The sequence below is a fragment of the Athene noctua genome, chromosome 1, assembly GCF_965140245.1.
Source record: "Athene noctua chromosome 1, bAthNoc1.hap1.1, whole genome shotgun sequence".
Lineage (NCBI taxonomy): Eukaryota > Metazoa > Chordata > Aves > Strigiformes > Strigidae > Athene > Athene noctua.
Genome location: NC_134037.1, coordinates 54,103,673 through 54,116,994, shown reverse-complemented (window position 1 = coordinate 54,116,994; position 13,322 = coordinate 54,103,673). Strand labels below are relative to the sequence as shown.

The 13,322-nt window shown below is 41.0% G+C and overlaps 1 protein-coding gene across 2 annotated transcripts in view; it reads left to right on the top strand.

Moving 5' to 3' along the window:
- Window positions 1-13,322, top strand: part of LAMA4 (laminin subunit alpha 4) — a 113,408-nt gene that overhangs the window by 16,019 nt on the left and 84,067 nt on the right. For both annotated transcript variants that reach the window (XM_074896177.1, XM_074896178.1), the window contains exon 2: window positions 8,051-8,152. In XM_074896177.1, coding sequence (XP_074752278.1) covers window positions 8,051-8,152 — 102 coding nt within the window. The remainder of the gene's footprint in view (window positions 1-8,050; window positions 8,153-13,322) is intronic.

Genomic DNA, 13,322 nt, shown 5'->3' with positions numbered 1-13,322 from the left:
ATAGCAGAGAATACACTATCTGGACAAAGGGAAACATCCAATGACCATGCTCTGAGCTGGCCAGAATCAGCCTAACTCAAATGTAGAAAGAGAATCACTTGGGCCTGCCAGACACCAAGGTTTCCTTTAGATGAATCCACTCTCTCTACTTGAAGATACTGACTTGTGGAACAGACTGTCAGGAGCCTTTTCACTTTTCTAAAGGTACAGGGTGTCCAGCAGTTTGGCCTGAACACAGAGCTTGTAACCTGAACCCTTCTACACAGCACAGTACACCTGACATATGCAGTAGGTTTCATCTCCATAGACCTTGTCTGCAGTACAGACCAACACGTGAGTTAGCCCTCTGAGTCCCCTTCGCAGTCAGTAGAGAGGAATGGACACAGCTGACCTACTTTAGAAGCATTTTATTATAGTATAGAAGAAATTAAACCATACAAAGGGTGCCTAGCTGGCTTCTTCCCACGTGGATGTCTCCACGTTGATGACTCCCAGCCTGCTATGGTTTGGGCTTCCTACACATGCAGTCCCGCCGCCCAGCTGTGGAGGCTGCTGGCCAGGATGCCCCCACACTAGCACAGACACAGCTGTGTTAGCACAGCACTGAACGCAGAGCACAGAGGTCCTCTGGGGTTCACCCTGGGACTCTCTTCATGGCTGAAATGGACATGCCAGGTGAGACCAGCTGAATGCTGAAAACTTGGCATGCTTTCTGTGAGCACCTGGCTGGTGATTGAGTATTTCTGAAAGTGAAAACCCTATTGTAGGTGATAAAGACCAAGAATATCTTTGGAAGAAAGTCCTGCCTATTCTAAGGAAACCAAAGAAACTGAAATAGCATGAAATGCACAGTAGATGACTGCTTTCTCAGACTTGTTTCTCTTATGTTCTTATTTCTAACAAATAATTACATAAATGAAAGTACTGAGAGATACTCAAGCAGGAAAACATCTTTATTTTTAGGAAGGGCAGTAGGCTGTTTATCTCAAGTTGGCCTAAGCAAACAATCTTCAAACAGGCCTCAAAACTGTGGCTGCCAATTCCAAATACTGCTCATAAAAAAAAAATAAACAAAAGCAAGCATGTTTGTGTTGGGTTTGGAAATGTCCTCAAGGAGCAGAGGGCTGTTGTTTCCATGGCAATGCCACGCACTCCCAGAAGACTCTCTTTTAGACACAGGGATTTTAAAATGGGTGGAGGATGTTTAGATTATTCATTCATCCCTGTATAGCAAAAAATTGAAAGTTTCGGGGATTTATTATTATGATGAGTCCTAAAACTCTGTTTGGCTAAACCGTTCCTTCCAGAAAAACATTACACATTGATGTGAAGCTGTCAAGAAGGGACATTACTCCACTCAATTTGTCTGATTGTCTTCATCAATGCATTAAAAACTTGGGCTTTATTTATTCATGTGTCTACTTTTACAGGTATCTATGGCTGATATGATGTCTGGTGTATCAGTGGAGCAACACTTTTCTGTTTTCTTTTCCCTGCACCATAGGCAAAGCTTGATAATGTACAAGTAGAGTTTTCCTTTCTTCTTCATTTCTTCCACTCCATAACAGACAGTGGGGACTTTTGAGGGTCCCATAGTTCTGAAACTGTTGATCAATCTATGTTGATAAATATTATTATTCAAATAATTCACAGATCTCCATAAATATTTTGATTGATAGATAGCCTGTCACACCAGACTTCACTAACACTTCACACTCAGACTAAGAGTGTCTACAGACAATATTTTTACCATCTTTACAGAACAGGTCAGACTGCAGAAAAAGGGAAATTGAATGCACAAAAATTTTTTCAAAATGAAACTATATGTCCAATGAACTTGCTACATCATCAAGATAAAGCAGGTGAATGAGCTGTGTTATGTCAGCTTAGCCAGAGGTAACTATCTGTGTATGTTCTTGACCATCATCAGATGGTAATGAGAATTTAATTCTCTTCCACTGAAGGCTGAAAGAGTATTTTTGTCATATGAAGAATTAAGGGGGAGGGGCTGCCAGAAACTAAAAGAATGTGCACTTTTGCCTCTTGACATCAAAAAATTACCCTTCTACACAAAATACAGGTGTTTATGTCACAGGATAGAACTTCTTTGGATTTTTGCAGGTAGATTTGAGGTATTCAGTTAATTAATTTTCATTTCTTCACAAGCCCATGAGTTTATAGGATTCAATTGTGCACAGGCTGCACTCACTTTTACTATCCTGAACAGATCTTTGACATGAGAATCTACTAAGTAATACCATAATGTTTGATCTTTGCCCTCATGTCTGAACATCCATGCAGTCTACTGAGGATCCTTCTCAGAGCTGGAAGGAAGCACACCTTTTGACTCTAACAGCAAAGAGCATTAACACTGCTGGCCAGCTACAACCAAGTCTCAGCTGATACTATACTTAGCAGTGACTTTGGCAGCTGATGTGCCATGACTGCTACTTTGAGTGCTGTTCTTCAGCTTCAGTTCCCCAAGTGCACCAGCTCTCTCCTCTTTTACAACGGTTCTGGAGGCAAGCACCATCATTTTCTTCTGAATTTGTTTTGGATCAAATGTAATGAGATTCCTAGCCCAAGACTGGTAGGCATGAGTATAATGGATATAAGAAAGGTTGAAATTATTTCATATAGACCATTTAACCCTGAATCACATCCCTTCATGTACCCCAGCGCTGAAAAGAAAATTCTGGAAATAACAAACACTGGTATGAATCCAAGGGAGCCTTTTATTGTGGAAGAAAGAGACCCTTTGTGCTTTTATATATTCACAGGAAAGCCACAAGTTCCAGTACTAACTAAAGAAACATGACATGTTTTCTTACCATTAGATGAGAGAGTCAATGGCTACATCTGAATTACCGAATAAAGTAGTGTGGGGACCTCCTAGTCAAGTAGCATAACATGGCCCATGTCCATGTGCTGAAGCTCTCTCTGTGTTTTCCCAGAAAAGAATAGTCCCATACAGACTGTCTTGTGGGAGCACATCCTAACAGATGCCATTGTGCCTGGACATTGTCAGGAAAATCACAATCTGTCAAAGAGCAAAATCAAGGAAGAAAATGAACCATCAGTCAGTATGGATGATCACTAAATGATCTGAATGATCTGAATGATCTGAAACCATGCCTTGCCCTTCTTCATCTGGCTGATGCAGATGTAGCCCCAGAGAACACATCCCCAGCACAACTCTCTTCTTTTGGGAAAAGCAAGCCAGAAGAGTCCAGGTCACTGCAAGCATACTTGCCCTGGCATGGCTGCACCACCACTGGCAGCAGGGAAGAAATGAGGACCTGGTTCTTCTCCAGGTACGCAGGCACAGATCAGGAGCACCTGCAATGAAATCGGTGGAACTGCTTGAATATAACGTGGGAGTAAACTCATACCCTGTGTATGTAGGTTGTCTCCCATCTTCAGTCCTTTCTTGCACCCATATCAGCAGAAGGAACTGAAGAAACAGAATATGGCTACGTGCTCCACAGTGCTTTCAGCACTGCAGCTGTTTCTTGTTTTTAAGAAATGTAGTAATTAAATCCAGATGTGAGGGGGAGGGGGGAATAAATGCACCATGGGTGTAAAAGATTTTCAAGAGCTCAGCAAAATCCACATTAGGTTGGACTTTTCAGCTTGAACTGGAGCAAACATTGTCCCTCAGGGAAAAAAAATCTAATAATTGTGAAGACATAATTGCTAATGCAGACCTAGCATTTTGGCCTACTAATTGTCTTCACCATTCAGAAACAGACAGTGGACAGAAATGTTCCTCACTCAATTGCCTACATAACAATCTTTCAGGGAGAGTATTTCCATTTTGTTCCAAACCTGTTTGTGCTTTGTGTGCAATTATTTTGTGCTCCCAGAACATTCGACCATTTGAATCCCTCAATTAGCTCAACACTCTGACACTTCTTTTTATAAATATGATGTTGGCTCATGCACTAGAACAACTAACCAATCACTCCATTATCACTAGTAGGGCAAGGAGCAACAAAAATATATCAGAATAATTGAGAATGCCTGAGAAAACTTCTGAACCCAAAGGAAACAATCTGGATCCCATTTCCCCCTCATTCCCACTTCCCTCATAGCACTGATTGTCAATACCTCATTTCTGGTTTAAATTGATGCAACCCATAGTTTAAAATACTGTATTAAAATAATGAGCATCAGCACCTTCTAAGTTTTTGTGATGAATTGAGTAATGTAAGAGGAAAAACGTTACCAAAAAATACCCAGGTGACTTAAAACCCTGCATCTCATTTTAAAGAGGGTGCTGACAGTGAGAACAGCAGAGACACCCAAAACTGAGGCAGATGTCTTGAGAAAGAGAACTGTGTCTGCTCAGAATAGGGGGTAAGCTGGTTCCCAGTGGACTTCAGCAAAGACTATACAACCCTGCCTGTGCAGCTGGAACCAGTGATGTTGCACTGAAATGCTGTCAGCTTATTGCTGCTGGACTAGATGAAAGCTCAATCATGGCTTCAATGCTGCCATACTCTTAGTTGAAGTATAAAGGAGATGACCCTTATGGCTGGCTGAAGGTTTTGCATAGACACCCTTACATACAGTCATACATTTCTGTTGTCCATATTCACCATCATAAGTAAAAAATTATTCTGCTTAGACCTGCAAAACCCGGAAAGCTTTTGGGCAGACACTAATGGACCAGCTGAGACCACCCACCAGTTGAGGGGTAGCAGAGAATTTAACATGCCTTAGATCTGTATGGGTGGAAAGAAATATTGCCAAGACAGATACTGGGATAAGAATCTGTTTTCAATTGAAAAAGTGTCTCCCTTCCACGGTGTGTGGCATAATCATTCAGCTGAAATCCTTAGTCTGGTGGGAGCCAGTCCTACAACTATGTGTTAAGACTAAACAACTGAAAGAAACAAGCAGTACAAATAGATAGTATTTCTGCTGTCCCAAAGTGGCCATGGTATGAAGGCTTTTCCTCCTAGGAGCTATTATCTAAGAGTGTTTCCAAAGCAAACCAGATAAAATACTGTGTGTAAGAATGGTAAAGGCAACTGAGTTTTCCATTTATGTTCATCCCAGCTTCTCAGAGCTCTCTGGGATAAGATTGGATTAATGATTCATTTGTAAACCTCATTTTTAAAGCTGCTTGTTAGTCATCTCATAAGATACATTATTTGCTAAACAAGCAGCTTATCTGGCTGGATAGAAGTATCTACCCACCCTTGAGAATGGAAGCTAACATGCAGATGAATCTCAGGATTGCTGCTCTTGCTACCCAGTGCTCCACAGGTATAACTACAGCACTGTGTAGACGTACAAGTTCAGGTCCCAGAAGCAGTATGGTCACAGCACTGTGCCAGGGTTAATTAGCCACAGACACCAGCAGGGCCATTTAGCAATTCTACTCACAGGCTAGTTTTTGCAGCTAGTGGAAGCATCACTGCACGGTGCTGCATTTGATCCTGTTGTTCATGTCATAGCTTACAGCTGGTGTGAGAAGCAATGGCTAGCTCAGTACAGAAAAGAAATCAACCTTTATTTCAGAGCAACCCAGGAAAATGAGGAAGAAGAAGATACAAAGGAAATCTAATCTTAATTAGGTCAGTACAATATATGAGCCTCATAGCTCATGCAAACACAAGAAGGATCATACCCTTCTGATTCCTTTGAACTTCCCACTTTTACCACTTTTTGAAAGGGTAAATGCCCTCAAGACCCACAGAATACACAAAGTGCTATATAGGCAACCCCAAAAAGTGTTCCAGGAGAGCCTTGACATACCTCAGGCTCTGACAGCCACCTCAGGGATAGTGTTTGTAAACGCTACCAGAAACAGGGTGTGGTAAATAATTTCTGGAGATCTAAATGACATGCTAGGGCCTTCACATCAGCTCTGCAGCAACACTGCAGAGTTAGGCATGGGGGAGAGATTTAGGATCCAAAAATTCATGAGTCTGCATGGATCTAACTTAATACATGTGACACAGGGAAACTGCACAGGGTGACCAGGTGCTGCCTGATGCTCCTGAGGTCAGCCTGTGTGTATCTCACCAGCTTTGCATAATGAGGTAGAAGTTCCTCAGTGGAGAACAAGAATTTACATATAACATATCTAACAAAAGTTACCCTCTTTTATTTTCCTTTTATTTTCCAGTCTTAGAGGGTCATCTTAATAGCTTTGTTTGTGTTTCTGATTCCTTATATTATTGCTTTAATTAGTATTTAAAAGAAGGTGATTTAGATATTTACAATCTTCTGTTTAATTCTGGTAAGCTTTGGTAAGTTATCAAAAGTACTAAATTATATATTAACTCAAAGAGTTGTGGCTCAAAGTCCAAGGGGAGAGCAGTGATGAGTGGCGTTCCTCAGGGGTCAGTGTTGGGACCAGCACTGTTTAACATCTTTGTTGGACACATGGACAGTGGGATTGAGTGCACCCTCAGCAAGTTTGCCAACACCAAGTTGTGTGGTGCGGTCGACTTGCTGGAGGGAAGGGAGATGCCATCCAGAGGGACCTGGACAGGCGGGAGAGGTGGACCTGTGCAAACCTCATGAAGTTCAACAAGGCCAAGTGCAAGGTCCTGCACATGGGTCGGGGCAGTCCCAAGCACAAATACAGGCTGGGCAGTGAGTGAATTGAGAGCAGCCCTGGGGAGAAGGACTTGGGGGTGTTAGTGGATAGAAAACTGACTCTGAGCCAGCAATGTGCGCTCGCAGCCCAGAAAGCCAACTGTGTCCTGGGCTGCATCAAGAGAAGTGTGGCCAGCAGAACAAGGGAGGGGATTCTCCCCCTCTACTCCGCTCTTGTGAGATCTCACCTGGAGTCCTGTGTCCAGCTCTGGGGCTCCCAACATAAGAAGGACATGGACATGCTTGAGCAAGTCCAGAGGAGGCCATGAAGATGATCAGGGGGCTGGAGCACCTCATTTATGAGGACAGGCTGAGAGAGTTGGGGTTGTTCAGCCTGGAGAAGAGAAGGCCTTACGGCAGTCTTCCAGTACTTCAAGGGGGCCTACAGGAAAGCTGGGGAGGGACTCTTTATCAGGGAGTATAAGGATAGGATGAGGGGTAACAGTTTTAAACTGAAAGATGGTAGATTTAGATTAGATCTAAGAAGAAATTCTTCACTGTGGGGGTGGTGAGACACTGGCACAGGTTGCCCAGAGAAGCTGTGGCTGCCCCCTCCCTGGCAGTGTTCAAGGCCAGGTTGGACGGGGCTTTGAGCAGCCTGGTCTAGTGGAAGGTGTCCTGCCCCTGACAGGGGATTGGAACTAGTGATCTTTAAGGTCCCTTCCAACCCAAACCATTCTCTGATTCTACAATATACACCAGGCATAGCCAGATATTAAGAAACAACAAGAAAATTTTACCTTTCATGCAATTCCCCCCCCATTTATTTTTTATGTCACATGAAGGATGACTGAAGAACCGTTGTGTGTCCCAGGAACTGATTACTTCCTGGAATGACAATAGGTGATCGCTGGCACATCTCACCAGCCTCACTGACAGACAGACAGACAGACAGTCCTGCTTTGGTAGCCTCCCACAGCAGCCAGCCAGCTTTCATTCAGAAGCGAGTTGATCTTTGTAGATATGTTTCTGTCTCTAGGCTCTTCATCCAAAGCTCATCAAAGCTGTGATATAATGTAAACTTCCTAAAGCTTTTCTTATTTAAGTAAAAGTTAATCTTTTCCTATAAATACAACTTCTTTACTGAATAAGGATAATAATTTCTAGTTAACTCATCCTCTAGTATAAAATGCAGTAAGAATCTGCCAGCTCCTCATGTGCAGGCAAGCACCCACTTCTGGCCAGGGGCAGAACACAGGCAGAAGTGCTGACAGCTTCAATACTGTAAGGCAAAAAAGGCAAAGCACCAGGGCAGGGAGTGAAAGAACAGACTCGAGTTCAGCACTGTGTGTGTGGTCTGCTACAATGGGTTTGTGCAGCGTGCTCTGGGGAGACCTGATGGTTGTAATTCTTGCTTTTCCCTGCCTCTCAGCCAAACCTAACTCTCCAAATATGTATGCATAGGAAATACTTTATTTTTATTTTTTCATTGCAGGGATGCCAAGAAGGATTTTACCGTACCAGCTCAGGAAAATGCTCTCCTTGCAACTGTAATGGCAATGCAAACAGATGCCTTGATGGATCTGGAATCTGTGTGGTAAGGAATTCCTATTTTCTCTGCTGGTCCCTCACTATATAACAGTACCTTTATTTTAATGATAACATGAACCCTTTCACCTTTTTTCACTCGTGCATGAGGCTTCACAAGAAGGAAATATTTCCCAGGCAAACCCAAAACCCATGGTCTGATTCTTCTATTAACACCAATGCTCAGTTTCAATACACAGCAAAATCAGTGACTGTACCACAGGAGCTTTTTGCTGAAGAGCAATTGTAAGCATGATTAATAAGATTATTCTGACCAAATTCTATTGGCACTTACTTAAATTATCTCTGCAGATTCAAAACACTGCCTGCATGTAGTATTTGTGAGAGTCAGTATACTGGGGAAATTTTTTAGTCCATCAGAAATATAGAATTTTGTATACCCCTGGAGAAAAATATGTATAAATTCAAACACATTTCATTCTCCCTTTTATGAATACAGTGCTGTATCATATAAACAATTTACAATGGTGAGTGACCCTCTGTGTGTGTATACATGTGTATGTACATCCATAGTAATTCTGCTGCATGGCAGCCTCCTGCTGTGAAGGAACAACATGGGAATGTTGAAATATTACACCAAGGGAAAAGCATGTTGAACTCCAAGGTAGTATTACAGTTTTCCATATGTTTGATCTCACTCTGTATCAGCTCATACAGAAGGCTGTGAGTTAGTATTAGTAGTAGCTCCACAGCAAAAATTAGTCCAGTAAAACTGACTCCAATTACTAGTGGAAAATCAGAGCAGTAATACACTAAAAAAAGGATGGAAGTTAATACTGTAATGTATCTAAACCACATAGCAAGAACTAAGCACTAGTGTACTCTTTACAGGCTTGTAAAGCAGGAGTAGAGCCCAGAGCTCCTTCCTCTGCCATGTGTTACTTTTGACAAGTCATAAACCTTTGCCCTCAGTTTGTCTCTTCATAAAATGGCCTGATAATACTCATATACTTTGCATCATTGCAGCCTCTATCAAGTTTTCAGTTATACAAATACATAGAGCCATGCTCCATGGCATATCTCCTACCATTTTTATTTCTGAGGGAGGAATACAGTGCAGATGTTCAGGCCAGGAACAATTATTAATGCTTGGCCACAGTAGCATGCTTAGGACTGGCTGGTTTCTGCAGAACACATATTCACTTGGTGTTTTAATATTAAATTTTTAAAAGCTGTTTTACACTGCCAGGCATTCTCAGCTATTCTCTTTCACATGTACAAGGCTTTTGATCATGGGATGATTGTCCCCTTAGTGTCCAGTGATAATGATGGCAAGAGGAAATTTCTAATTGAAGACATGGGAACAAGAGAGAGATCTTGAGAAATGACTGCTTCTGATGACTCTGGTGATCAGAGAGTTTCTGTAGTAGAATATATGAGGTAGGGAAGTCATTATATCCTCAGTTTACAAACACAACAGAAGACTTGTTTCCTGTCTTCTACAAAAATAAGGGTTCAGGAAAAACAAAACAAAACTGAAGTTACTGTATCAGCAGGAAATAATCTGAAAGTATATGTACATTCCTGACTGGCATCTCTCCGGGCTACTAAACTCTTGGAACTGGCCAGGTAGTAAAGAACAAAACTAAGACCTAAACCACATTTTACTACTTGAGTTCAAATAAGCCATTCAATGGCTTATCTGAATGATTTAAGAAGCCATTAAGCTCAGGACATTTACTTCTGAATAAAGAGGAACAGCAAAAAGGCTTAAGTGAAGTAAGAGTGAAAGGGAGAGTACTTGGTGCAAGAGCAGAATGAAAAGGAGTTTTGAGGGTTTGATAGCATAAAAGAGAACCAGAGATGCCCATGGGGACTACAGTACCAAGACTTTTCTGAGGATTTGGAAATTTCCAGGGAAGATGGGAAGACTGATGAAACTGTTAAACTGCAAAATATGACTGAGAAAGCCTGGGATAAGAAAAGCTTAGAGAAGGAAAGATGTAACTTGAATTACAGCAGGAAGAAGCATGTTAGATGAATGAATGCAAGTAATTTGGGAAAAGGAAAGCTAGTGATTGGTAATGTGACTTGTATTAAAATCAGTGGACAAAGCAGACTTCCCTAAGGACCATTCTGGAGAAGCACAGGAACAAATCTGGTCAAAGCTTGCTGGGAGTTTCTGCAAAGAGGTAGGACCACGTGGTATGGAGAGATCACTATTTTCTCTGTCCTCAAATATTCAGGCAAATTACTCCAACAATTCTTGCAGTGGTAACCACCACACCTGATAGTAAGACATAAGACTTTCTGGATTCAGTTAGTTTTTAATAGGCTGCTAAAAAAAAAAAAAAAAAAAAAAGACGTTCTGTATTTATCTCATACTGTTACTGTTGTCATCCTCCATTTCAAACAGTATAAACCTGTTATCTCCCTGCTTCTGAGATGTAACATTGTTTGAAATTTTTATCATTTATGGACTCTCCACTGGCACCACCTTACCCTAACCATGAGTCACAAATGTTATGGAATGTCCTTAGCAGAAGATCTTTAGAAGAACTGATGTTCTCCAAAGTTAAAAGTTTCTATGTCTGCATGTTTATTCACAAAATGGAATAGTTTAAACATGGAAAAAAATATTTTTTTAAAATTTACTCTGCTGACAATGATGTAAGACAACATGAAAGCAATGATAACGTATTCGGTTGGTAGATAATTATTTTGCATAGTTTAACAAATAATCTATGAAAACTGAATAAATGAACAGGGCAGTATGGAAATAAAAAAGTACTCTACTTCAAAGGGGATGAAATATAAGGGTCAGACTCCATACAATGCTCTAAGACCACCATATTATGCAAATCCCCCAAATCAATTCGGCAAATGTAGTTCCCAGAGCATACAAATTAATGATATTTTTATTGGCCTCTGGCCTGAATTTGAAATCAAATAAAATTAAACCCCTATTAATGACGCCTTAGGTAAAGTACTCATGTCTAATTTCTGCTGACATAAATATCTATCTTAGGGTTCTGTTTCAAAACTGCTCGCAGCCTATTCATAGAGTGTAAATCAGATCCACGAGTCTTCAGAAGCTTATTGAATGACACAATCCATGAATAAGCAATCTCATTAGTTAATCAGACAGAAGAAATTATTGCAGACAGAGCCTTTCTTGCATAGATGTCCACATAAAACTGGTGCAGAAATCAATCATGTGGTCCTGTGATTAAAACTGAAGAGGCACTCAGTCCTTTTTGTTAGAAGAGAAAAACACCCAAGTGTTAGAAAAGCAGCCCTCACAGTGTAAGCTCCATTTATGATATAATACAGTAGAGATGGCAAATAATGCTTAATTTCAAAGAGATTATCTGGTGATGCACATAAGGCTAGTAGAGGAAGAAACGCCAATTCCTTGTATTCATTTTAGACTTTCGACTTTTAACATAGTTTTCTCAATCCTGGCTAAGATGAGAAAACAAAGTCACTTGTAGGGCCCTCTAGCTTTTTATTTTGGAAACATGCGTATATGTACGTTAACTCGGTGAAACTGTAACAGCTGCAAGTGGCAGTCTGCAGACAGTGTGATGTGCATTTCTCCTGCATAAAGCCCATCCCCCAGACCCTACCCCATCAGCAACCTACAGCTGAGCTACTTCTTTACAGCACCACCACTGAGTGTTCAACATTTGAAAATTCAAACATGGGAGTGGTCTTCAAGTCACTTGAGTAGTATGCCAGAGTGGCCATGATGGTCAACTCTGAAATGAGTGGCATATAGAGATAAAAGGTCTCGTAACATTTGCAAGTAGTATAACCGGCAGGGCTTTACCATATTAAAAACTGTGATTACATAAACTAGGGAAGGAAGTTGCCTGAGGTGACTGCAATGTACTGTGGCAATGACTCCAGATGAACACAGTAAAATGGGTTGAAAGGGTGAAAGGATTTAAAAATTACAAAGCTGGACATCCAGAAGAAACTTTTGTTGGATGGAATTATCAGTGTCCTTTCTGAGGTTTCTGCTGTTAATGGAGGTTAATTCTTCATAAATGCATGAAAACACAGAGAGCAGAAGAATTAAGTCTGGAGAAAACACTATAGCAGAAAGTGAAGAGTAAATTTGTTGGTGTCTACCTAAAAATCTCAGAGTGCTTTGTTATCATCTCAGTTCCATATATTTGATCAGTGTGTATATAAGGTTTCCAAAGATTGCTCAGAAATAAGTAAATAAATAAATATGATCTTTTTGGAAGAAGAAAGACCAAAGGATCATAACAATGGAGAGGATAAATTTGCTGGTATCCTTTCCAGCCTTTTATGGAATTTTTTACAATAGAGCATATTGTCATGTAAGTGATTTGTGTTTAAGCTTTTGGGTTTACAGCTGAGTGGAAAGGTTGGAATGGATTTGGCAGTTCTGCCTGAGAGGATAATATGTCCCACATGATTGCCAAGGCAGGTCTGGAGAATCGCCAGTGGATCTACAACCATCCATCAAGCATGAGCAAAAAGCAGCAGGGAGCTAGCAAAACTCTCCAGCTTATTAGGTACTTCTGACTTCACGAAGAGCCTTGCAGCTTATGGCTCACTCTTTCTCTAAAGGTGGACTACATATATCTATAGTGACCTTGGTAATACATATTTGAAAAGCTAACCAGAACTAAAACAGCCTGGTGCTGAAATGCAGCCCTTCTCTTCCCCAGAGTGTTTTAGTATGCAGTAGCCAAAAGCATTAGTGTCAATATACGCATTTTCTCAGATACAGATCTTTTCCTCCCTCTTAGCTATGTTTAAACTTAGTATTTGTTGTCCTACTTGTTTATTGTCAAAAACTTGGCACAGTGAACTCCAACATGCAACCACCTTGTTTCCGTTCCCCGCACATGCTGTGTAAGAGGCATGTAGGAAGTCAGGCCAAGACTGAGAGGAAGGGCTGCCATTGCTGTCACGCCTGCTCAGCCACAGTTAGCTCAGACAAATGATGGACTGAGAAAATAGAGGGCCAGGTGGTTTTGGAAAGACATCAGCTCACACTTCACTCATTAATACAGGACAAGTTCTACAAATCAAAACTTTGACACAGAGGGGGTATGTTGACCCAAACTGGATCAGGAAATGAGTTTTTTGCCATTTCTTATTATTTTAGGCTGACAGATGTCTTTACTTTAGTAAAAATTGTGCAATATTTAGTGTTTCATTTCAGTGCTTCATCTTCT